At 55.1% G+C, this 26506-nt stretch overlaps 1 protein-coding gene across 2 annotated transcripts in view; it reads left to right on the top strand.

Moving 5' to 3' along the window:
- Window positions 1-26506, top strand: part of ELK3 (ETS transcription factor ELK3) — a 64894-nt gene that overhangs the window by 27905 nt on the left and 10483 nt on the right. For both annotated transcript variants that reach the window (XM_053661661.1, XM_053661660.1), the window contains exon 3: window positions 18066-18845. In XM_053661661.1, the coding sequence (XP_053517636.1) occupies window positions 18066-18845 (780 nt within the window). The remainder of the gene's footprint in view (window positions 1-18065; window positions 18846-26506) is intronic.

Here is a 26506-nt window from a genome sequence, read left to right as displayed (position 1 = left end):
GAGGACTAAGCGACGTTACGTGGTCCGCAGGTAAGTCAGTGCTTGGCACGTGGGGAACTTTCCTAATCAGAGGAAAAACGATTTTCATTTTTAAGTCACAGACAAGTCAGAGGGCTTCGTTAACTGATGACATGGCACTGTTGCCAAAGCCACACCGTTGGGGTGTGTTTTAGTGCGTCTCAGGAAAGGCAGTTCACGTGGCTGCTTGGGCAAAATTACTGCCATTTAGGGATAGTCACCTCAGGCCTGGGGTCATTGGCGTTTCTGTGTGGCTTCGTTGTTGCTACATGTTTAGCCTCACAGATGTAAAGAATTAGAGTCCTAACAAAGGTAAGCTTCTGTTCTGGTTCTGCTGTTCATATCGAAAGGTGAATTAAAAACTGATTTAAATATTAGTTCCTGGTATATATTTAGTGCCTCCCTTCTGCCAACCTCTTTGGAATTCAAGACAGAAGGATTACACATTTCAGGAAGTGGAGTCATCACTAATTATAAAGAGTTCTTTCACATGATCGTAACTGCATGTGATTATGTCATGGAAATGTTAAAGGTGCGTCCCTTTAATGTGGCAATGACTTAATCCTGGCTCAGTGTAGGGTCCTACTAAGATATGAAAGCCCTCCTTGGAAACGGCCCTGTCTGGCAGGTGGTTCCTTGTTTGGCATTTTCACCCAGGTTCTAAGTTGCATGATGGGAATTGGGACCCTCGGGAGGAAAACAGTCGTTTTGTCTGCTGGCAGGGTGCCTGGAAGCCTGGCTGTGAGACTGGAAAAAAAAAACCATTGTTTTAAGGTCAGGTGTCAAAGAAAAGGAGTCCTGCCCCAGTGCCTGGGACTGGGTTTCACCTCTCCCAGCAGCTGGGCGAGGGGGCTAAGGATCGGGTGTTGTGGGCAGGAAGGGAGCTCATGGGCTGGAGATGACAGGGGAAGACTGGCACCGCCATTGCTGTGCTGACCACACCTGCCCTGCCCTGAGCAGATTTAAAGGGAAAGCAATTCCAGAGGCATCCGTCACCCAGCACGTTTTGGTACATTGCGGCTGAGATGCTGTGGTAAAGGCCGACCTCCTCCCCCCCACCTCCCCTTGTCCCTTAAACTACAACAGTCCCTGACACAGCCCCGCCGGCATTGCCTCCCTTCATGGAGGAGGATGCGGCCTGGACTTGAACCCTGCCCCAGCTCCTATAGCCCGGAGGCCGCAGAGCCAGGGTGCCCACCCTCCGAGCCAAACGGCCACGCCCTGCCTCCTGGGCCTTTTTGGTCTTTTGCCTCTGAGCACCTGAGCTCCTGGGAGGCAGTCAGGCAGCACAGGGTGAGGTGTGACCTCAGACCTTGTTTGTTTATTGTTGAGCACTCCAGCAGTGAAAAATCCCTTGTCCACTGGGGGTTGGGTTGAGTTCAAGGCCTGGGGGTCTGTGGCCAGTGTGTCCTGCTCCCTGAAATGGTCCCTTTCCTCCCCTGCTGGGGCCGAGCTGGAGGCCTGGCCACACGACCTTTGAGCAGCCAGCTGGCACTCCCGGCAGGGGCACCTCTCGTCCTGTGTGACATGCAGGCTTGGCCACCAGGAGGAGGTGCCCTGTGTCCTTCCTTGGACACGTGTACTCTGTGCACGTGTGTGGGTACACAAATGCGCACGCACAATGTACAGGTATGTACACACAGCTGTGTTCATCTTTCTCAGGAGGTGTTGTCAAGAGTGATCATTAGACCCCTGCTATATAGTTCAAAGTGAAAAGGAGAGGGAGGAAGGAGAGGAGGATGAAGGAGAAGAGAGACGGGGTGGGAGGGGGATGTAGGGGGAGGGAGGGCAGGAGGAGAAATGGCCAAAGAATGTGACAGAAAGTGTCCTACACTGTGCATTTTGGGTGGATACTTTTTCAGTGTTTCCAGGGCTGCTCTGTGTATACAATGAACCATATGGAAGTGCCGGGACCTGACCATTTTTGACCCACAGAAATGGAGGAGGGTCCTGCGAATGTGAAGTCCCCGGACACACGGGCACCCGGTGGTGTGCCCACTGCGCACCATTCAGGCTTCCCAGTTACCCAGTTACCCCCGCTCTGTGTGCCTGCCATTTACTCCCCTCTCTGCCCCTCCCCCTCCTGCCGCTTCCCTCCCCTCCCGTGGACTCTCGTCCTGATGTAAATTAGGTGACTCCCTAACTTGACAGCTGTGTTCTTTTCTCCTGTTGTTTTTCCTGTCATTTGCTCGCTATCATCTCTTCACTCTTGGCTGAAATTGCACATCCCTTGGGTTGTCCTAATAGGGAAGTTTTCCTGCCGCCGCAGACAAGCACGAGCATATCATTATTTTTATATGTTACATGTTATATTTATAGCTCATTCCAGAGTACGAGACGTGGGCAGAGAAAAGAAGTGGAAAATGTGTGCAGAAGGCCTCCGAGCAGAATAACAGGTGGCCCAATGGTGTCAGGTTGGGGCCGAGGCACTTCAGTGTTTCCTCCAAAAATCGCCCCCGCCCTCATCACAGCCAGGTGGTTAACGACATGAACTCCGGGCTGGAGTGTCTGGGTTCGAATGCAGCTCCAGCTGTGGGCGCTTTGCCTAGTCTCTCTGGGTCTGGCTTGGTGTCCTTTCTGGTAAAATGGGCGTCACAGAGTCCCTGTCGCAGGGTCACGCTGCAGATTAGCTGAGTTAACACGTTCGCTGGGAACAGTGCCCCAGACAGATCGGGGGCTGCACAGGGTTAGCCAGAGTAATAGCAAAGATGGTGTTTTCCCCATCACCAGTTTGGAAAGTGCAGACAGGTGCGGAGGAGAAAAGCAGGACCTTCATCCCGCCTTCCTGCCCAAGCGCACACGGAGGTGACGGCTCTTTGCGCCCATGAGCCATCAGGAGCGCTTGGTTGTGCTTGTTAGTGACCGAGGAAGGATGGCCACAGATTCTTTGCCCAATTGTGGGTTTTTGTATAGACAGGCTGTTCTGAAAATTCACCTACTATGATGTTTTAATATTTAAGTGACTGTCCTGTTTAGAGTCCTCACCCCTCTGAATCAGAGCGCGCACTTTCCTGTGCAGCCGGCTGCAGGGGGCCTCTGTCTTCCCTGGGCAGCCAGCATGGGCCCCGACCCGGTCAGCATCTCGCTGGCCCGTGGTCTCTGAGGCGAACGTCACCCGTGGGAAGGTGGACATCATAACAGCGCCTTCCCTCGTTGGTCTGTGCGGGATTAAAGGCCGCCGTGTGGACGCAGTGCTCAGTGCGGTGCCAGGCACTTGGTAGCACGCACTCCATAAACGCCCCTCGGTCTCCGCAGTGCGTGTGTGTGTGTGTGTGTGTGTGTGCAACTTGCGGCACGGCGCTCGTGCCGCTGTTCAGGGAGCTGGCCTCCTCCCAGAGCGTCCTCGCCGAGGCCTCCCTGCCCGCTCCCGTCGCCCTGGTGCCTGGCACGTGCCGTTAACAAAGGCACAAGCAAACGGGTGACGTAACAAGGTGGACGCTGCCCAAACACACATCGCCGAGGTCAGCGCGGCCGTTATATAAGTGTTGTAATCAAAAACAAACAAAACGCCCCTTCTGATTGCTGGACAGTGTTAATTTCCTAGGGCTGCTGTAACAGGTGACCATGAAGTGCGTGGTCACACAGCAGCAGACGCTCCCTGTGGCACGGTCCTGGGGCCAGACGGCTGAAACGCAGGCGTCGGCAGCGCCGCGCTCCGAGGCTCTGGGCAGGGTCCTTCCTTGCCTCTTCCGAGCTCCGGGTCCCACGCTGGCTGGCAGCTGCCTCTCTCCAGTCTCTGCGTCTGTCTGCAGACAGCATCCTTCCCGTGTTCCCCGGTCTCCCTCTCGTAAGAACGCCAGGCCTGTTGGGTTAGGGGCTATCCTATGGCCTCATCTTCAATTGATTACACTGGCAAAGACCCTACTTCCAAAGAAGGTCGTGTTCATAGGTGCCGGGCGTTAGGACTTTGACATTTGTGGTGTGTGCGGAAGGCATACTTCTACCCGTCACTGGCACATATATTTCACATAGTGCTGGGTTCTCACTTAGCTTTTCGAAATTACACACCAAGGGAGAGCCTTGGAGATGGTGGTTTGACCCAGCAAATCCTGGAGGAAAACCACTCCCCACCACCAAGACAGCAGCTAGATTCCACAGCAGATAGGACACTAGGTTCCGTGATAGGCGTGTCCCAGTGTGCCTACCCTGTGCCAGGCACGTGCTGGGTCCCCAGGGAGGAAACACAGGTGACGACGACGAGACCTGTGTTGGAGGGATTCAGAGTCTCTGGGAAATTCAGCGATAACTGACTCAGACGGGAAGAAGAGCTGACTCTGGCGGCTGCCATCCCGGATTAGCAATGGCCGAGATCCCGAGTTGGCCTTGAGGCTCCTTGCCCGTCCGTGCTTCTGCGGATTGCTGCTCAGGTCCCGCACACAGGGAAGGCTGGCGGAGGGTCCTTGCAGCCGAGCGCTGCTGAGCACCTGCCTTCCCCACTTACAGGTTTTGAACAGGCTGCTGGGCAAACCCAAATAAATCCCAACAAAGAGCGATCCCAACCCTGGATGCAGCATGTTATATACCTGGGTGTGGACGCAAGGCCCCTGTTTGGCTTGGAATCATGCAGATCAATGGGAGGACGCCTGCCTCTGAGCCCGTGAGGGGCGGGAGCCAGAGCGGGTAGAGACCTAAGTGGGGCATTCGGTTTGTGCCTGGGCATTTCACAGTCACCCCTACCCAACAGCTGTTCTTGGTCTCAAGCCCAAGGAGATGGGTTTGTTCACTGTGGTTCTGGCTGTTTGAATTTTGAGGTAGGGTTCATTTTTTCCTTGGGTTTAAACTGAGTCTTCTAGAAGGTATTTTAATAACCTGGTAAGAATCCCTTTCAGAGATTTTTTGTTGAAAAACAAATTAGCAACTCTTCTTTGCTCCTCAACAGCACCAGATGGACCTGATGTTTCTGTCTCTTGTCCTGAGGGCGCTCAGGGGGAGAAGGGAGGGGTTTCTGCCCAGAGCACGCCTGTCACTGGCCCCGATGGCTGCCCGCACCCCTCGTGGGCCCAGGTTCTCGGTGGGTCTTAGTTCTACATCCCTCTCCAGTCGACACGGCCCCTTTCTTTCACCTCTGCCCTGCCCTCCATCATTCTGCCATTCCTTCTGAAACAACCCCCTCCCCCGGAGCGGCTCGGCTGCGGCTCGGGAGACAGACATACAGACCAATTGTAATAGGTCACGATGTGGAAAATGCCAGCCGGGCCAGGATTCCAGCGTCTTCCTGGACAGGTGGGGAGGGGGTGGAGGAGGAGAGAAGGCCACCAATGGCTCAAGACACCTGACCCGGATCTGGAGAAATGAGAACAACGGGACCAGGCTGGAAAAGGCTGGGAAAGGATCTACGCACAAGGGGACAAACAACACGTGCTCAGCCAGGGAGGCTTTTGACTCACCCACCGCGGGGCGTTTATTTAGGGAATGAGGGAGACAGGAGTTTGGAAGAGTCAGTGGGGAGCCGAGTGTGGCGTGCATGGTGCTGAAGAGTTGGAACTTATTGGCGAGGCCAACAGAGAGCTAATGAAGGGCTTAAGCAAGGGAGCACCACAAGCAGATCAACACTTCAGAAATAAAAGGCTGTCTCTGCTGGCTCTTCTTGGCACTGACCGTGTCCTTGATCTTTGGGGCCAGTTCCCACAGATCTCTGCTGGCTGAGTGGGTGCTGCCCCACCTCCAGCCTCAGGGCCTACATGCCTCTCTCCGGGGCTGCCCAGGGTGGGGAAGGAGAACGGGGAAGCTGGCCTCTTGCACACTCCCTGTACCTGTCTCCTGCTCACAGACGCTGAAGCCACGGACTCAGGGTTGCTGCAGAGGAGACCTGGAGGCTCACACCATCCCTCATCCTGTTCCATCCAACAGGCTTTTGTCCTTGCTGTGAACGTTCATCTGAGGAGGAGGCGGAAGGTGTTGCCGGCTCCCCCCTCATTAGGAGATTGAATGTTGATGCGATGAAAAACCCTGTCGTCTCCACAGCAACCTCCCAGCTCATACTCACCATGTGCCAAGCAGTCTTGATTTAATTGAGGGGGTTTGGGGGGGAACAGTCAAGACAGAGTCACTGACAACAGGCTCCTGGAAGTGCGATGCCTCCTCTCCTGAACCGAACGGAGTAATTTGTTTTAAATTGGGTGTGCAGTCACGACAGGGGACTGTGCTCTTTTATACCTGACATCAACTGCCTGTGCCAAGAGGCCTGGCCCTGGCAGAACCTTTTTAATTCCCCGAAATAAATTTTGCAGAGATGAAACGACATGGTGTCCAGCACAGTGGAGAAAGAACCAGGGTCCGGCAAGCATTTGTATCCTGGAACTTTCTAGAACCCCTGTATTGGTTGCAGAGAAGACCCATCTGTTCTGGACTCCGTGTGGGGGTGCTTCGTGTATGGCAGGCGCCTCCGGTGCCCAGCCGGGGGTCCGAGTGTCGAGGGTCTGCTCTGTGTGGTTGGGCGTCTTTTTCCCCCACTCCTGTCATGTCAGCAGCTCAGGTGGTTGGAAGGACAGTTGCCCACTGGACTTTGTCTGGCAGCCGGGGAGGTAGCCAGGGCCTCTCTGCAAGATTTTGGTCCTGGAAGCTGCTTAGAGGCTGGTCGGGTAGCTGATGGCCTCCCGAAGGTCTTCCAGTCTGGTGCCGGGGCCTGGGGACAGAGCAGCTGGCCCGAGGGGGCCAGGCTGCAGGTGGCGGGCACTGCCTGTCGGTCGAGGATGCTGCCTGTCTTACACCGGCTCCCGAGCCGTCCTCCCCGTGGCATGCAGTGTCCCCCAAATAGGCAGTTGCTAAGAAACACTTGGAGTCTTGGGAGTACCTTCAACACTGTCGGTGAGGCCGCTGTGCTCAGTACTCAGCTGCCAACACCGTGCAGCCTGGCCAACTCGACTCACGTCAGACCGTGGCCCGGGCTCACACTGGTTTGCTGGTGGCATACACGTTCCTGCTTCTGGGCTTCCAGCTGCAGGAAAATTTAGTGGTTGCGTTGACACACTGACAAAAGCCCTAATGTTCACATCGTACCAGCCACTGTCCACCCACAGGCCCAGCTGCCCCTCCGTGCGGCCTGCTCCCCACCTCCCTCCTGGGCTCCAGTTTATCTTAGGTAAACAATTAGTTATCTCAGTCCCCGCCCCGGGTTTGTGGCACTAGGAGGGAGATGCAGGTGGGCGGAGCACTTTGTCTTCAGCCAGGCTCTGTGCACAGGGCACTCACGGACTCGTTTCTCTAACACGTGCAATGCCTGTCGCCATGGTTGGCAGTGGGCCTGTTTCAGAGGTGGGAATGCCGAGTCTCAGAGAAGTTAAGTCACAGATCCAAGACCAAGTGAGGAAAGCAGCAGGGTTTCCGCCTGGGAGTCTGATCCTGGAGTCGTGCTCAGGATTCTGGAGCTGGAGGGTCGCGCGGGTCCAGAGCCGGGGGCCTGCCCTCAGCCCCACGTTCCCACAGTGCTGGTTGTCACCCCAGGGCTGGCAGGGAGAGGACCCCGGCCCCCAGTGTTTGTCGGTCAGATGACCATGGAAAGCCTCCTGGTGGCCTTCCTGGAGCCGCTGAACACAGGAGGCAGTGGTTCCAGAGGCCTGAGAAGCCCCAGATTTCTGAGTGTCCAGATGACGCTTCCTGAAGAAAACCAGATTGGAGCGAGGCCCCCTCTGCCTTTGCGCCTCCCAGCTCCCTGTGGCCTCCAGGAAAGACTCCAAACTGCCATCTGGGTCCCACCCTCTCGCCCCCCTGCACCACCCCGGGCCTGCTGCCCTCGCTGCGTCCACTCGGACCTCTCGTTGCCTGGGAGCTCCCTCTGCCTTCGTGCCTGGCCACCCAAGTCCTCCTCCGACCCCTCTGTGCGTCACCTCTGCCAGCTGCCGCCTCACTGGGCGTCGCCCCCTCCACTGTCTTCTCCTGCTGTCACTGTGCCCACCTCCCTGACCGGGCGCTGGGCTTTCTCCCCATCCCAGCATCTCTGCAGCGCTGGGGTCTGTGGTGCCCGGCAGATGTCGGAGGGAGGCCTGTGAGCGAGCAGCCACGCCGCTCCGGAGTGTAGAAGGGAGTCTGTCATCTTGGAATGTCAGCGCCCGGAAGCGCCTAACCAGCCGTCCTGTCCTGCCTGCCTCCTTTTTAGCAAGTGCGGACCCGAGGGGGAAGGTGGTTTTTCAAGAAAATCAGTGGCAAAGCCAAAGCCGGGATGAGATCACACTCCCAGATCACCTGCCATCTGCCAGGGTGGCAGGTGGCCGCTCAGAGCTTATTCTTGGCAACCGCCCTGCCCAGCAGGGAGACTGGAGGAGGACATGCAACGGGAGCAGTGCTCTATTTTATTTTATTAGCACACCAGAGGCCTTCCGTAAAAACGCCCGTGGATGTTAGAAGAGAGTCGGGAGGGTCCAGCGAGGGCAGAAAAACGCTGCGAACGTCCAGCCTGGGCCCCCTGGGCCGGGAGTCCTGCCAGGCTCCTGTCATCGTGGACGGGGAGCCGGGGAGCCGGTTCCCGCTGCAGCCTGGCCGTGCCAAAGACAGAAATTCCAACCCAAACCACAAGGCAGCCTCCCCCGGGAGCCGGCCAATTCCGAGACAGAGCTGGAGCCCTTTGTTGGCAGCGCACTATTCTTAGAAGTTGGAAGTGGGGTGAGAGTGGGTGTGTGTGCGTGTGCGAACGTGCACTCCAAAATTAAACTCGAGGCCCAGGCCTCACTGAACACAGTACCCACAGCCCCCTGACCGCAGGCCGAGCTCTCAGGGTCAGCCGTGCCTCCCGCCCTGGCAACAGGGGCTTGAACAAGCCGGTTTATGGGCACAGGGTTCCCGGGGCTGCTGAGACGAAGCACCTCACAGGTGGTGGCTCAGGGTGACACGTGTATCCTCTCAAAGGGCCGGAGGTCAGAGGTGCAACCTTGGGGTGTCTGAAGGGCCCTGCCCCCTCTGGAGCCTCTAGGGGGCGTACTTCCTTGCCTCTCCAGCTGCTAGTTGGTCCTGGAGGGGGAAGCTGGTCCTTGGCCTGTACTGCACTTCTTTAGTCGCTGCCTCCTTGTGGCCTCTCAGTGTGCTCTCTGTGTCCTTTCCTCTTTTAAGGGCACCAGTCGTGGACCTTAGTGCCCACCCTCACTCCAGTTTGATTCTGTCCCATCCTCCTTAACTGATCACACGTGCAAAGCCCCTGTTTCCAAATAAGGTCACATTCTGAGGATCTGGGTGGATGGCACCCTTCGCCTGCCTGCCGAGGGAAAGGCCACCACAGGGAGAGGCAGCTCCAGTTAGTTACTGGGTCCAGGGAGCAAATCCCCACCGAGAGTTTCTAGCAGAGCCTGGGGCTGCCAGCCGAGCGCCCTGTGTCCCCTCACGTCCCGAGGGCTGGGAATGACAGGAGTCGGGGCCCCCACTGCCCCGGCCAGCACCTGGGTCTGAGGACCGAGGCTGGATTCACTCCCTTCTCTGCTCCCCTCAGAGCCGAGCAAGGAGCCTTCCCTGTGAAAGCGTCTTAACCGTCTGCTGAAAGAGTGTTTGCTCGAGCGTGACTCCCGCAGCCAGTGCTTGTTCTAACTTCGAAGAGAGGACAGTCGGGTTTTGTGTCAGGAAAGAGTGAGTCAGACCCGGGTCTGGCAGCAGACCCAAACGAGGAGCTGGCGGAGGGTGTTGGCTGGGAAGCTGGCGGCCTGGAGACCGGCCTCTGCCGCTTGCTGGTTTGTGAGCTCAGCTTGGAGCCTGGGGCCCTCATCTGTAAGGTGGGTTCCACACGTGGTGAGGCTTACGGGAGATAACGTGTGACCCTTCTGTAAACTGCGAAGTCAGGGACCCGGGTAAGGAATGTAGATCCCTTGAAGGCAGAGTAACATGGGAAGGCAGTACTGACAATGAGGATGCTGTACAATTACATCATCGTTTGCCGAGCTAAATCGCACTGGGCTGTGCTGTGAGGACCAGGATGCGCTGGGCGCTGACATATGTTGTCCTTTTAGAAAGCAGCTCCCCCAAGAGGTATTTTTATTACCCTTATACAGGCCTGCATACCGAGGGCTGCAGAAGTTCAGTACCTTACCAGGGGTCATAGTAAGTAGAGAAGCTGGGATTTGCACCCGGGTCAGTCCACCCAGTGCTGGTTCCACTTAACCTCTGGCCCAGCAGGGCTCTGAGCCTGGGCCCGTGGATGCTGAGAGGGCTGGTCCAAGCTTCCTGTGCTGCCCACCGGGCACGCTGCTCGGGGCCTGGCCGTAACTGGGCCGTGTATGTGGACATCAGCCTCCTGGCTTTTTCCCGTCACTCTTGTCTCTTGGATGTCACTGACCTAGAGGTGGATTTCTGATGCCCACTCTGCTGTGGTAGGACCACCAGGACCACCTGGTGCAAAGTATCCCGTCAGAGCAGGCCCCTCCCCTACCTGCAGGCGGGCAGAGGTGGCTCTATTTCTGGCTAAAGAACAGACCTCAGAAAGGCCAGCCTTCCTGTCCAGGTTCTAGAAATAACCGTTCTGACGAGGACCACGCTTCCCCCAGAGCTGTTTTTCCAGCTCTGGGGAACTGTGTGTGGCCACCCCACGGTTACTCTGCAGTGCAGAGCCCTGCGGTTCCAGCGGGTGGAGCAGAGCAGCAGCCTCTGGGCCAGAGAGGCTGCCTTCTGGGGTGGGGGTGGGGCCGGTGCTGGGACAGAGGGGCCTCGGCGTGGCCTCGGCAGAGCAGTGGGTTCAGACTTCAGCTCCAGCAGGTACGCGCTTATTGAGCCTGCTTCTTTTTCTTAAAAAAAAATAAAGTCTTAATTTAATAAGTAATACTAAACACACTTTAAAAGTGAAAATGCATATAAGCAAAAAAAAAAATTACAAATCAGTGGGCAACTTAGCACCATTCAGTTTTATTACACATCTTTTGAGATCAACTTTTATTTCTCCTTTTATTTAATATACAGGATGGGACAAAGGCAGGCTTACAGTTGTTCGTGTGGGAAATAGTACATTAGTTAAATCATGATGCAGGAACAAACTGTGTTTCAGGTACTCACAACTGTACACCTACTTCTGCCCACCCTGTGGACTTATTTCATTAAAATAATGGAAGCTACCAGGTGCTCAGGCTGCTTTTTTAAACCTAACGCGTATTTACAGATGTGGGGACAATGCTGACCATGCCTCGCCCACCCACGGAGCCGCCCGGTGCTGTTCCATTGGAAGGCCCACTCTGGGGTGGGAGGTTGGGCATAACCTCATTTCCAACCGAGAATCTCAATTTCTTCTTCTATAAAATGGGATCGTAGTGCCCGTGCTGCAAGGTGTGTGTACCATATTGCACTCCCCCATGCCAGGGTCTCAGTGGCCGGTGCTCTGGGCCAGCTGCCCGCATTGCTGTCCACAGGGGGCGGAGCCCAGGCTGGGCTGAGGCCGACTCGGTGGAGCAGAGCTGGGCTGCTCCCTCCTGCCGGGGCAGGTGTCGGAGAGCAGTGCCCATCAGCGGGGCTGTCTGGTTAGTGTCTGCGCCCTTGTCGGGCTGGACGCGGGTGTCTGTCTGTCTCTGCCGAAGCCCCCATGGCCTCTGAGTGGGACACGTGGATCCCACGGTGACTCACCTCCATCAGGGCTGCCCCCCCACCCCTGGATTAACTGGGGTGTGTGAAGTGTTCCTCACACTGGGCACCGCGTACTGCGAGCCTTGCGTCTATTTCTTGTCTGAATCCAACTACATAAAACGTCCAGTTTCCCCTGGTTGGTGGAGATATGGAAACCAGATATAATCCTGCCTGCCATGCACCCTCTCGCCGCCCGGAACTGGGGATAAAGCGGGAGGAATATGCACAGCCTCCTAAGAGGTTTAATTTGGAGTATTTACTTGTCATTATTGATGATAGGGGGTGACTTTATTTTGTCTTTGTCTAAACGTAAGTGTAAATATGATGATACCACTAAGAGCTGGTAAACACTGTGCAGTTTCCATGTGTGGTTGTCTGGGGCCTTCCTTCCGCTCGCAGCTTTCTGTGGAGTATCTCCCACGAGGCAGGCGGCGTAGGTCAGCGCCCATGTGACAGATGAAGAAACTGAAGCACGTGGCTGATAAGAGACAGAGGTGGCTTTTGGACTCAGGCAGTGACTCTGGAACTGTCTTCCCGGTGGCAGCCCTTGTGACGACGGGTCAGGCGGGTGTCTGCGGGGAGCTCCGCCCCTCTGTCCCGCGTACCCAGCTCTGCCGTGAGTGCTGGGTTGTGGGACGGCTGGGCAGTTTGCTAGGACATCTGCACGACCTCTCCTGTTTGCTTCATGAGCTGCTGACTGTCTCGGCTTTGAGAACAAGATGGGAAAGTTGTAAAGTCAGAGGACAGGAGTCCTGGGAGCCCCCAAATGGTTAAGAATTACAGGGAGCCACTGTAGCCAGACTGATGGGGACCCTCTGCTCGCCTGGCTTCTGCTGGGGCAGGGGCAGTTCTGGGGAAGACGGAGCCCCGGGGAGAAGTGAGAGCTGGGGTGAGACGTCCGAGCACAGGAACACCCCTGCGCGACCCCCACCAAAGTCGGGGTGTCAGGCTAGAGCCGACACACAGCAAGCACCTGCCCAGTACAAAAGAATAACTGAAAGTTCAGTTTAATAAGATCTTGCAGGAAGTATGAGGTGATAGGGGTTCACCTGTGGCCCCTGCTGTCTGTCTGGGGTTTTTCATTTAAGAAATGCCAGTGCCCTGGCTGGTTGGCTCAGTGGGTTTGGATCACACCAAAAAGGCTGTGGGTTCAATCCCCAGTCAGGCACATACCTAGGCTTCGGGTTTGATCCCCGGTCAGGGCCTGTACGGGATGCAACCAGTTGATGTTTCTCTCTCACACTGATGTTTCCCTCTCTCTCTCTCTCTCAAATCAATAAACATATCCTCAGGCAAGGAGTGAAAAATGCCAGCAAAAAAGCACATGTGGGTATGTATTGGGACGCAGTCACGTGGAGATTGAACCATCCTGGGGGTTAGCGTGGCAAGTTGTGTCCCTTGTGGGCGAAGGCACCGCCTTCCTGCCTGGGTCAGCTCCCTCCCCGGGGAGGGCTATTCATCAACAAACATGCGGTTCACATCATCTTTAATAACATCAAAATTGAGAAGGTAAATTCAATTCCATAAGTATCTCTTCCTTACCTAGCACTGCATAATTTTTTTAAATCACAGTTTATCAGAAGTAGACACTTCTGATTTATCTACTACCTGGGATTACTGAACAGGCTCCGGCTTCCTCTTCAGTGGCAGAAGGCAGAGTTCAGTGTGTGTACGTATCTTTAAACGTCCCACAGACACACCCGTTTTTATTAGTGAGCCCGTGACCTGGCAGGGCAGCAGACAGCACTGATGACAGTGGACCTGGGACCTGTTCCGTCACTGTTCTCTGTCCCACCGGGGTGAAGCATTGCCAGAGAGAGCTGGTGAGCCAGGACGGGTTCCTTGGTGAGAGGAGGCCGTCATCCTGCCCGTGTGCGCCGCCCCACCCCCAGGCTCCTGCTTTCTCAAAGTGCCAACTGGGATGTGGGGATGGCGGGGCCAGTTTCTGGGCCTGAGCCTTCACTGTCACCTGGAACTGCCACTTGAGGGTGTGTCGGTGGCTGTTCTGTCCCCCTCGCTGAGAGTGGCCCGCCCTTGCTGCCTGTGATCTGGACACAGAACGCTGGGACTCTGGGTCAGGAGTCCATGCTGGTGGTGAATACACACTACTGGGAAATGACTGGTCCTGTGTGTGTGAAGGGAAGTGGACATGTGCAACTGTCCCTTTAAAGCCGCACTGCAGTCACTTAGCTCAGCCAGACACAGACAGCATTTGTCAGGTTACCAGGCAACTGTGCGCAACAAACACTTGTGAGTCTGGGAGGAAGGGGTGAACAAATCAGACTTTTCCTAAATATCCTCACCCCTTTCCATAATAAGAGCCTGTCGCCATGTGCTGTCATGTCCTGGGCCGCCGCAGTCATCCTGAGTCATGTATCACTTTCCACCGTGGCCAAGCGCTCTGGGGCCAGGCTGCCCAAGAACTGGCGTGTGACCATGGTAATGTATACCCTCTTACCCTCAGTTTGCCTGTCTCTAAAGTGGGGACAATCACAGTTCCAGTCTCTCAGAGGATGACACAATGCAAAGGTGGTCAGGTTCTTAGTACACAGCCTGACAGATGTAAGTGCTCAGCAAACACTGCCTGTCCTTATTCCCTGTGCTGGGGGTTTTCCAGCCAACCCTTCACGGGGCAGACTCCTGACACCTGCCCTTCAGTGACCGCAGAGAGATACACACGTGCCTTCCTTACTGTCCGGAGTCTGCCCTGGAAGGGAAGTAGCAAGGGGGGGTCCGTTCAGTTGCCTGGGCTCAGCCCCCTGAGCCCACTCACCTACACGGGTCTCCCGCCGTGGGCGTCCCGGTGGGGGCGGGGGTGCTTTCCTCCCCTGCTGCCCTCCCGGTAACAGAGACGCCGGTGCAGAGCCGGGCTGCCTGGCTCCTTGCCTCTTTCAGGACCCGTCCTGGATCTCTCCAAAGGCTATTTCTTGTTTCTTCCTCCTTCTGGTCAGCTCCATAAAGTGTCCCCAACCCTGTCACTGTGTGACCTGGTGGAGGCAGCAGCTACCGACAGGCCCTTCTGGTCGTGGCCGAGCTCAGTGCTTTTTGAGGCGGCTCCATTTTTTATATTCCGAGTGGGGTTTAGTGTGTCGTGCCAGTTGGGGTGCATCCACGGAAGGTTCCCTCCATCTTCCATTTGGACACGTAAAATTCTTCATATTCTTCATGTTTTGGATGGACCTTGAGGGCATTATGCCAAGTGAACTAAATCTTCAGAGAAAGACAAATACTAATGTGATCTCACTTATATGTAGAATCTGAAAAAAAACAACAATCCCCCCAAACAAGCTTGATGTAAACAGTAGATTGATGGTTTCCAAGGGCCGGGGTGGGGGGCGTGTGCAGATGTTGGTCACAGGGTAAAACTTCAGTGATAAGACGAACACGTCCGGGCACCTATGTGCAGCGAGGAGCTCCAGTTAACTGTACTGTAGGATGCGCTTGAAAGTTGCTAGGAGAACACCTAGGCCTTCAACACCTAGGCTCTTCCCCCAGGAAGGAAATGGTCATTGCAGGAGGTGGTGGAGGTGTTAACCAGCCCAGCTGCGGTCATCCTGTGCAGTGTGTAAGTGCATTCCATCACTGCATTGTACAGCTTAAACTTACACAGTGCTCCCTGTCCGTGATATTTCTGTGAACTTGGGAAAACAGACTCCTCCTGTTCTTTTTTAAAAATAGATTTTTTTGAAGTGGAATTCAAATACCATCCAGTTCGCCCATCGAAGGCGTCAGTGCAGTAGTTTTGAGTGTATTTATAGAGTTGAGCCTCCGTCAGCACAATATGAGAGCACTGCCCCCCTGTTAGGCGGCACCCCTCAGTGCCCTCACCCCACCCCCAAAACCTAGGCAAGGACTGATCCACTTTCTATCCGTACATTTGTCTCCTGGATAGTTTATAGAGACAGAGTCGACCGTACTTGGGGCCTTTTGTGTCTGGCTTCTTTCTTGTACTTGGCATCTGGCGTCCAGGTGCATCTGTGTTGAGCAGGGTCAGGACTTCCTTCTTCTCGATGGCTGCGTGATGTTCTGTTATGTGACGATACCACGTCCTGCTTCTCCGTGTGTCAGGGGTGGTTCTTTGTGTTCTGCTTGCTGCCTCAAGCCCCAGCTCTCTGCCTGAGATTGCCTTTCCATTCCCAGTTATTGTTTGATGAGGAGAGATGTTTTTATCATTTTTTATCAGCCCCAAATTATTTCTTGGTTTGCATAGGAATGTAATTGCCTGCTCAGACATTATGTTCTGAGTACTGTAATAAAATTAAAGGGTGGTACTTCATTTTAGCAGAGGTTCACAGCAGGCAAGGACGCTTCCTTCTTACCAGGAACTGACTGTGGATCAGGTGGCAGTGAATGACACCCTTTAACCCTCATTTAAGGGTGTCACCTCGTTTAAATGACACCTCATTTAACCCTTTCCTGCTGGGAGCTGCGTCCCTCCCGCCCTGCCCCGGGCATATGGTCTACCCAGGCCTGGTGGGTCGCCCACAGAGATGCTGCCAGTTAGACCCAGCTGGGTCTTTTGTGTTTCCCAAATTTCTCTGAAGGCCTGTAAATGTCTTTCAGTTTCTCTCCTGTTGACTGTAGCATGAGGTCAGACAAAATAAACGAGATTCGGCAGGTTAAGCAGCAGCCCCAGGTGCCAGGGTGGTGCTGGAATGAATTGTCCAGCTTGGAATCTGATGTGCCAGTAGGTGAGCGTCCTGTGTGCAGTGCTGAGTCGCGTTGCCCGGGTTTGTGTTGTGGGACTTCCGGTGCCGACTGGGGACCTTGTATGGCACCCCCTTCAGTGGCAGCCCTGAGGAATCGCTTCTCGACAACCTCACTGGCTCGGTGAATTGGCCCCTCCCTCCTGACCGCTGGCTAAATTCTGCTCCGGGATGTCGGAGCCAGTTATGGATGAAGGCACGTTAGCATGCCGTAACGCAACAAGAGAGAAGGCAAAAACACGATCATACACTGCGCTCTGACCATAAAAGGAACGTCAAAATTTAATTGACTTTCATCTTTGAAAGTCGCTAAGAGAGGAGCAACTTAAAAGTTAGCATCTTAAAAGTTCTCATCGCAAGGATGAAAAGTTTCGGAGCTCTGTGGTGAAGGATGTTAACTAGACTCATTGTGGTGATCACTGTGCAGGATCAGCAGATACCAAGTCACTGAGTTGTGTTCTTGCAACTAGTGTGACATTACATGTCAATTACAGCTCAAGTAAAAAACTCATCTCTGCTACAGTGCTCTTTGAGTCTCTCCCCCCAAATTTGTGTGGGACTGTGAAAAAACTTAGGCTTCCTGGTGAGTGGAATTTAGTGAGTGGCTCTCGGGCAGATGACTCCACGTCCCTCCGCTGACATCGTAAGGATGAGACCGCCAAGAGGGTTAGTGTGAGAGCAGGTGAGAGCTTGGGTACTGTGCCCAGGACAGCGAGCCACTCAGTGGGAGCGCCTTCTATAGCTCTTTTCCCCCAAATGATTCTTTAAAATCTTCATTCACACCCAAGGTTTAAAGGGACGCTTTGTAAGGAAACCTTCTGAGGCTTTTCCCACAGGATGGCGCTGCCAGCTCTTGTGGTGCAGGGAGACCATCTTGGTCCCTCTGAGCCCCTCAGACCCCCTCTGAGGCTTTGGGAGCTGCTTGCTAATGTGCCGATGTAATAGACCCCAAGCACCGTGTATACAGCCTTTAGTACGAAGCCCGTTCTCCCAGAGGGGCAGGAAAATTGTTGCAGTGATTATTGGTTTTTGTGCAGATCCTCCTGTTGGAGGACTGGAGCCGTGTACCGAAGGGCCAGAAGTGGATGCTAGCAACTTAAACTGCTGGACGAGTGCCGTAAACACCAAAGCAGACGGTTTGCTTTCCTCCAGTGGCTTTCTTGGCAGAGAATTAAAACAGGAAAAAAAAAAAAAAACGGCTGCAGGATTTAAGAAAACATTGTGGGGTTTGGTGATAATAACTTACGTTGCTATAATGCCCTCCAGCTCGCAGAACGCTTTCCCATTATTATTTCATTGAATTCTCACAAGTCCCAGAGGTAGGTAAGACAATACTGTATTATGGTTAAGGAAATGCTGTCTCTGCCACTCACCCACCACGTGGCTGTGTGGGTTATTTAAGAGCTCTTAAGCTTACTATCCTGAGTTTTAAAATGGGAGTTTAATAATACCTCCCTCTTAGGATTGTTGTACAGATTATAGGAGATAATGCATGCACCAACGCAGCTGTCTAGTAAGTGCTTAATAAATAGCAGCTATGACATTCTTGGGTACAATGATAATGCTCACTTGACAGGTGAGGAAACTAAAAATGCCACTTTGCTGAAGGTCACATCCTCAGTGGTCGGCAGAACCAGAACGTCGGTCTTCATTCTGCCTCCGGCTTTAGTCCCCATCCCACTACACCGCAGCCAAGCCGTGTGACTCAGGAATGATCTGGTGCCTCCGCCAGCACAAGTTCCCCTTCCGTCGCAGCTCAGCCTCGGTTTCTCCGGCGCACTGATTTTTTTTCCATGTCTCCTTTTGTATCATTCACAGAACATCATTAAGAAGGTGATCGGGCAGAAGTTTGTGTACAAGTTTGTCTCCTTCCCGGAGATCCTGAAGATGGACCCTCACGCCGTGGAGATCAGCCGGGAGAGCCTTCTCCTGCAGGACCGGGACTGCAAGGCGGCCCCCGAGGGCCGCGAGGCGCACAGACACGGCCTGTCGGCCCTCAAAGGCACCAGCCGCAACGAATACATCCACTCAGGCCTGTACTCGTCCTTCACCATTAATTCCCTGCAGAACCCACCGGAAGCCTTCAAGGCCATCAAGACGGAGAAGCTGGAGGAGCCACCAGAGGACAGCCCTCCCGTGGAAGAAGTCAGGACTGTCATCAGGTTTGTGACCAATAAAACCGACAAGCACGTCAGCAGGCCCGTGGTGTCCCTGCCCTCCACCTCCGAAGCCTTCCTGGCCTCCTCCGTCTCAGCCAAGATCTCCTCTTTAATGTTGCCGAATGCCGCCAGCATCTCGTCGGCCTCGCCCTCCTCCTCTCGGTCCCCCTCCCTGTCCCCCAACTCGCCCCTCCCTTCCGAACACAGAAGCCTCTTCCTGGAGGCCGCCTGCCATGACTCGGATTCCCTAGAGCCCTTGAACCTGTCATCGGGCTCCAAGACCAGGTCTCCATCTCTTCCCCCAAAGGCCAAAAAGCCCAAAGGCTTGGAAATCTCTGCGCCTCCGCTGGTGCTCTCCGGCACCGACCTCGGCTCCATCGCCCTCAACAGCCCCGCCCTGCCCTCAGGCTCCCTCACCCCAGCCTTCTTCACTGCACAGGTAAGAGCCGCACCCAGACCGAGAGGGGAAGGGACCGCTGCCAGAACACCTTCCTCTGAGCTCGCGAGGGCCGGTGTAGCAAAGTCTCTGTGGGATCGTGAAAGGAAGTTACTCTTCCGCCCCCAGACCCAGGTATCCACAAGAGGAAAGGCAGGATATTGGCCACAGTGGGATGCTTGGTTAGTTTCTGGCTTTCAGTGGCCCGAAGGGATGAAAGGATGGAACATGCATACTGACCATCTGAGCAGACCCAGTGATTTCCTAGGGAGGGTTGGTGGCAGGGGGTACCCAGTGGTGTTTCAGAAGGCATTTGGGCTTTATGGAACTTTCCAGTCCTCTCTGGTGGGAAAATTGATAAAGAGCCATTTGTTTTCTGTTAATAAGAAAATAGGTGTTAACTGATGCAGGCTTTGCAGTTGTCAGTGTGGGCTGTGTTGCCCTGTAGTCCCTAGTAAGAAATAGCTCTGAGGACCATAACAGTCCCGCCAAACACAAGGAAGAGATGCTTCAGTCAAAAGAGCCCCCCTGGGAGGAAGCCGGGTCCCAGTCAGCTCAGGAGAGGAAAGCAAACCCAGGGAGCGTGGAAGTCTTCGGTGCTATTAACTCAAACGACAAGGTAGCCTTTCCTTCCTTCCTTCCTTCCTTCCTTCCTTCCTTCCTTCCTTCCTTCCTTCCTTCCTTCCTTCCTCCCTCCCTCCCTCCCTCCCTCCTTCCTTCCTTCTTCCTTTCTTTCTCTTTCTTCCTCCTTCCCTCCCTCCCTCCCTCCCTCCCTCCCTCCCTCCCTCCCTCCCTTCCCCTCTCCCCTCCTCTCCCCTGCTCTCCTTTCCTCACATGAGGACATTTTTTCATTGCTTTTTTAGGGAGAGAGGAAGGTGGGGGAGAAAGAGGGAGAGAAACATCCATGTGAGAGAGAAACATCACTTTGGTTGTATTCTGGATACACCCCACTGGGAACTGAACCTGCCACCTAAGCATGTGCCCTGACCTGATAAGGAGTAGAACCCAGGACTTGGGTATGTACCCTGACTGGGAATTGAACCTGTGATCTTGCGGTTCACGGGACGGTGCTCCAACCAACTGAGCCACGCCAGCCAGGGCGGCAGCCTTTTTCTTTAAATGTCATATTCAGATGCTCTTTCTTGTCCAGCTGGCACTTACAGGGCCAAAAGGCAAGCACGTGTTTGGGAAACCCTGTTCTGTTTCCTCTGGACAACTGGATGTGTTTTGGCGGCAGCATTATGCTCGTTGACTTTGGGGTCACAGACCTGGATTCAGTTCCTGGCCGTTCCGTTTGGTGGAACGCGGCTGGGCACTTGACCCCTGAGCCTGTCTCCATGCCTGGGAAATGGATTGTGAGGATTCAGTGGGATGAGAGGCCGGCTGAGAGGGCTGTAGCTGCAACCAGCAGGGGTCGTCGCCGGGTGGGGGTGGGCTGGAGGCGGAGGAGCCTGAGTCTGTCTCCTGAGTCTGTGCTCTCCGCCGTGATGTCCTTAGCAGCACTGGCCTATATTGAGGTTTCCCTGTACGGCTGGCGCTCTTCTGGACACTGCATTCCCTTGGTTATGTCTTAGCTCCATGAGGTACATATTGTTATTGCCCCATTTTTCCACCTGAGGTCACTGAGGCACAAGTGCTAAAGTAACTCCAGGTGCTCCAGTTGGTCCGAGGTCGCACAGCTAATAGGTGGTAGAAGCGAATTTGAACCCATTATTTCTTCTCCAGGATTCATGCTCTTAAGGAAAATGCTCTGGGCATTGCTGCTCTCTGGGGAGACGCCTAGCTGTCCTTGGTCGTAAGTCTGCAAAGAGCCGAAAGCAGCTCTTGGCTGTTTTCCTCTCTGGCTTTTCCCTGCAAGTTGGTGGCCCAGGGATTTGGTGTCAGCAGAGCAAACTGTCCAGGGACTGAGGACTGCTGAGTAAATGCCTGAGAACAGTAACACGAGAAGTGGGGCCAGGGTGGACGGTCTAAAGATCCCCTCCCCTGGCCAGCTTTGTGTTTGCCGAGTAAGGTTTAGCGAGGTCTCACGCCAGGCCAGGCCAACTCTGATTTCAGTATCTGCTTTCCCCGAGAGCCTGTTCCACTGTCTCTGAGCCGACTGGGACGGCTGCCAGCCCTGCAGTTGTGCGGGAGGGAATCAGCTCGGGTGAGCTCTGTGGGTTTGGACCTGGGCACAGCGAATTCAGGGTGGCTCTGCTCAGTGGGACTCAGAGGCAGGGATGAGGAGAGGAGGGACCTTGGTGTGAGTTGGGGACACAGGGTGGATGCAAATGAACAGATGCAAATCTCAGAACCTGCTAGAAGCTGCTAGAACTGGCCTACACGCAGGGAGGGGAAAGCCTAGGAAAGCCAGGTGACCCTGTGCCTTGGGCAGATGGGAGTTAATGGACCTCAGCCATCCTGTGAGGGTTCACGCTGGAAGGGAGTTGGTGGCAGGAGTCCCAGAAAGGGGACCAGGGCTTCCCGAAGGAGGGAGGCAAAGGGCCGGGTGTGGACCCAGGACAGAGGAGGGGCAGTGGGGGCCTGGGCTGAGGGGGGGCGCCTCTGGACGGGGGTGGCGTGAGAAGCAAGCACACGACACGATGCTCCGAACAGGCTCAAAGCAGGCCAGGGCTGCCTTTGGGAGATGGCACACTCTCAGGACTTGAGGTGCCCTCACCTTCTAGCAGCGTCCACTCTGTACCTGGCACAGGTGTGGGTGGCCAAGGGTGGCTGACGGGGAGGGAGAGAAGCAGTGAGGGAGAAACCAGAGAGAGCAGAGAAGGGGCAGGACTCGGGCATTGAGGGTGTTCGCCCGGTGGGCCCCCTGAGGTCAGACAGGACGGTCATGTAGTTTCATCTGCTGACAGCGCTTACATCCGATGTTATTTTGTAACAGTTTCAGCTACACAGCCGTGATCAGTCACACTTAGTGGGGTTTTATCCTGAGGGTTTAGGGCAGACCCGGAGTCAGTGTAGGATTCGGGTCCTGAGATTCCATCCCCCCAAAACGGCTGCGTGTGCCCCCGAGCCCGACCCAGTCACAGGTTGCCCTGCAGCGGACACAGCACTGGCTTTCTGAGGAGCCCACCACAGTGCGGGCGGGGCCCCTGAAATTGCCCTCCGGGGACGGGAGTCAGACTTCCCTTTGCTCCCAGGTCGGCTCTGGAGGCCCCCTCTCACGGTAGGGGTTTGGGGTGCTGTTTCCGGGGGCAGCGGCAGCTCACTCCCGCAGCTCCGGTTCCCCTCCCGGCCTAGGCACGGCCTGGCACTGGTGTCACGGAAGCACGGCTCCCTCCTGCTCTGCGTGACTCTGTTTGCGTGTAAGCCTGGCTGCCTGTGGGAACCTCCTGTCGACTTTTCTTAATGGTGGCCTTAGAACAGGTGGAAGCTGGGCTGGAATAACTTCATACCCTGAAAGTAAAATTCCCAAGAATTTAGTTTATTCCAAGAACTGTTTTTTTACATTTTACTTATTTATTCTAAGAATAATTCGCAGTCCTTTTCCAGCTAGAAATGTGGGAGGAGGAAGGGCGGGTGAGCAGAGTCTTGGCACGAGCCGGTGCCCTCTGGGGACCTTACTGGGCCACACACCTCGGATGAGCCCACATTCAGGTTTGACATTTCATCTGCAAAATGACGTGCGGGAAAGTCATCCGCCGCTCCCATCAAACATACTTGTGGTGCGTGTGCTGGGCCCTGGTGAGTCTCGTTGATGAGTTTTGGGGAAACCCGGTTACTAGTGCAGACGGACACGAAGAAGCCCAAAGGCCCCCGAGACCCGGACTGTGAGGAACTGGAAGGTGGACTACAAAGCCAGCTGGGTACCGGGTGGTAAAGCTGGAGTTTAGCTGCCAAGGGGACAACTGCCAGACTCTCAAGGTCATATTGGATGGCTGCTGGAAGAGCAAGGGTGTTGTCTCTGATGGCAGGGGCTGCGGAATTGACACAGGGCAGACGCCAGGATGTGACGCCCTCCGGGGACCGAGCCAGGTGCCACGGCAGCCCGGACGGTGGGGCTGGAACTTCTGATCCTCTGTCCCATCTGTCTTCGGTCCCTCTTCCTTCCCTGCGTCTCTCCTGTTCACTCTCTTCTTCCTCATCTTTTAACAAAGTTCGTTCAGAACCAGAGGCTTTGTGGCCAGACCCCTGTTAACCTCACGTGTGCTGTTTAAGATGCCCGACTCAGGTGTGCACAGGTACTGCGGCACGAACTCGCCATTGAGCACACCTGCCTCGGGCTGATTCTAGTAGCAGCAGCCTTGGCTTAGCACTAATCGAGTGGAGACAGTTTGAGGACTGAAATGCTGAGACCCCTTCCTGCACTTCCCAGTCGACTGAACGTAACCACTCCGAGCCGAAGCCCTAAGGTGGGAACTGAGGAAAACGGAGGGGTGCGTTGAGGCGCAGTCAGGGCGTGCTGCACCCCATCCCAGCTCCGCGGGGTTCCTGTCTTTCTCTCTCTCTTGCCATTATCACAGAAGGAACGAAGCTTGCTCTTTCCTTTGTCTCACTCTTCACACTTCCCCTGCTCCGCCTGCAGCTTTCTCCACGCCGTGCCTTGAGTGGCGAGGTTGTCCTGGGAGCTTGGCATCGATGGCATCGCTGGCAGTTTTGCGTGACTCGGCACCCCTGGTTGCATGCTCTTGTTTGTCCCAGCTCCGGGCCCCTCCTCCCACCCGGGGACCATCTCCTCTCCCTGCTTTGCCTTTTCTGTTGATTCTTCATGGTTCCCTAGCTTCCTCCCCACCCCACCCTCATTCCTCTGTTTCTCCTGCCACGTATTGTACCTGCCCTTGGGCCCCTCGGGAATTCTGTTTGTCTCCTTAAGGTCAGCACGCTCAGTACCACACACACACACACGTCTCTGTGAGTCTGCTTCTCTTTTAAAGGCCTTAAAAACCACGTTTTTATTTGAGCGTCAAGTTTCTGGGGATTCACTATGGCCCTTCTTCACTTGTGGGTGTTGTTGAACCCCTAAGTGTCAATGTCATGGATTCTGTTGGCATCCGTGGGAGACTCAGATTAGAGAAGTGTGTTGGTACAACGGACAGCCTCGTTTTCTCTCCTTCACGACCTGCCAGCTCCGCAGAGCCCCGGATCCAGTCCTTGGCAAATGCTCTTGCCATGCAGCTCAGCAGCACTCGCCTGTCCCGTTGAGTCGGTCCACTCAGGCACGGCTACTGTTAGTTAACTCATTTGGGAAATAATTGCTGAATAACCCCTGCTCTCCCCTCCCCCCACTCGCGAGGCCCCTGGGTGTACAGAGGTGAGCTCGGCAGACACAGGTGCTGCTCTCGGGTGCACAGCTGCTGACCAGGAGGCGAGGGGAAGGGGCGGCACGTAAGTTAAGGTGGTGTTTCAGAGGCCCCACCCACTGGCTCAGTAGTTCAGTCTTGTTTTGATGGGAGAGTAACAGCTGCTGGAGGTGTAAGTCAAAGGAAACAAAAATTCCTATTAGACTGTCAACAAATAATTATTGAGCGTGATTTGAAGCCACAGAGAGAACGCCAGAAGTCAAAGCATCTATTTCTATGACCAAGGGACCTCGCCGTGACAAGGTAAACCCACAGACCAGTCAGCACCCGTAAGGGCCGAGTGCACAGTCAGAGAAGCACCTCAGGACTGGAAGGGGGAGGCTCATCGGGTCCAGTTTAGCAAACACAAGCCGGGCACTGAGGTATTAGCTGCCGTGTGTGGAGCTGGGGTTACAACCGCGGATTAGGTCATCCCCGGCAGCAGTAACTTCCCTGAGGTTGGCTAAACCAGTGTCCCCGATGTGGTGCAGAAGGAATACACAGGCCAAGAGGAAGGCTGAGGAGGAAGGTGTGCTGGGGGGGGGCGGGGTGCTGGGAGAGCTTCGGGGAGGGGGCCACACCTGGGCGGGTGCTGAGGGACCATAGCGAGTTATCTGGCGGAGGGGGGAAGGGGGCGTTGGAGGCAGACTTAGAGTTGGAGCCGAGGCATGAGATGTGAAATGGCCTAGTACAGTAGCCTAGGAAGTGGGGGGGGGGGGGGGGCGGGATTTGAAAGATGAAGGCCTAGGAGAGGGGGCACGAGTGACATAGTCCAGACTGCGTTTGAGAAGTCACCCTGACGACACGGCTAGGTGGCAGTGAGGCTGGGACCGGCCGGGCCACTGTTACAATATTCCCGGGGAGAAAGGATGAAGATCGAAGGCTGTGACAGTGGGATGGGGCCAGCGTGACAGATCTGAGAGACGCCAGGGGATGCAGTGGTAGGACTTGGTGACCGGGTGTGGAGGCGGTAGGGCAGAACCTGCACCGGAGTCCGAGGAGCCGGGGGGAAGAATACGCACAAAGGGGAAGGTTGCACGTTGTTTGGCTGCAAGTGCAGTCCGGAGTGTGTGGCTGGAGGTAACGTCGGGGAGTCACCAGTGTGTGCGGTGTGGTTACAGCCGTGGAGACGGATGAGTGCGCCTGTGGCGTGGGTCCAGCCGGGGAGCTACGGGCTGGGCTGTCGGGGAAGTTCTGGAGTGAATTCTGCTCCAGAACTGGTTGGCGAGATTCTGTGGGTTTCCATGTCTGTTGGATAAGTTCGGGACATACCGAGCGGTGTAGGACGGTTTGTATAAGGAAATGAGGGAGTGTCTGAAACCAGGTTCTGGGGGAACCCAGAACTGTGGCTAAGGAGGCTGTACTTACGCAGCAGGAGTAGAATAAAGAGGAACGAGTTCAAGGAAGGGTCCACAGACCATGCCCGGGGGCTGTGGCGAGAGGAAGGCGCTCTGCATCCTGGTGACGGGGATGCTGGGTGGCACTGCGTCTGCCGCACGTGACACATACCATGTGCAGGATTTCCTGAGTGGACAGTTAAGTGGTGGCACTTTGATAGTCAAACACTGGATTTGGAAAGGAGGAGGTGAATTCACGTTTGAGCATGTGGGGCACTCCAGGTGAGAAGCGAGGGTGCACACCTGGAGTCGCTGATGGCTTCAGCTCACCCAGCAGTGAGGAGCTGTGTGCCACAGGAGGAGAGAGGAGCAACGGCGGGATCTGAAAGGTTACAGACGGAGGCATAATAAAAACAGGCAAATTACTGCCACACCATGAGGCAGGACATGCTTTAAAAAAGGTGGTTGTAAAGTGTTACAGGGACTCAGAAAAAAAGAGAAGCAGCATCGGGTTGAAGGGACAGCAGGACAGTCTCCTCTGAGCTGGTGGCACTTTGACGAGCAGATGGAGGCAGGGGTGGGTGGGAGGAGGAGGTCAGAGGCACTGAGGTGTGGCGTGGCCGGACACCAGCGCACCAGGGTATAGCTCAGGCGTGTGAGCTTTTTAGGAGACTCACTATTAAGTGGAAGAGCTAAGCAGGGAGGATGGATGAGAATGAGACCCTGGTAGCGGGTTTTTCCCCCTGAAAGTGAATGCTGGTCCCTGCCTCGAGTCTTCCAGGGTCAGGAGCTCCCTGTCATTCAAAAGACACATGGGAGAGGAAGCGAGTTGGTTTTGCTGTTGGTTCTTGCTGTAGCTTCTAGACCTTGGGCTCTGCCCTCCCTGCCTGATTCCAGGAGCCATGGAGAGATTCCCTGAAAGCCGTCACTGAACCAGAGGTAACCCAGGGCAGGCTTTGCAAAAAACGTTCCTTGAAAGAGCAGCCGAGCAGTTCTTTCTGGAAGGCCACAGGACCTTCAGGGAGGTCAGAGATGGGAGGGAGAGGAGCGG

The sequence above is a fragment of the Artibeus jamaicensis genome, unplaced genomic scaffold (assembly GCF_021234435.1).
Source record: "Artibeus jamaicensis isolate MK-2021 breed Jamaican fruit bat unplaced genomic scaffold, CSHL_Jam_final contig_233, whole genome shotgun sequence".
Classification (NCBI taxonomy): Eukaryota; Metazoa; Chordata; class Mammalia; order Chiroptera; family Phyllostomidae; genus Artibeus; species Artibeus jamaicensis.
The sequence above is the reverse complement of the archived record's forward strand: the minus strand, read 5'-3'. Positions and strand labels throughout refer to the sequence as shown.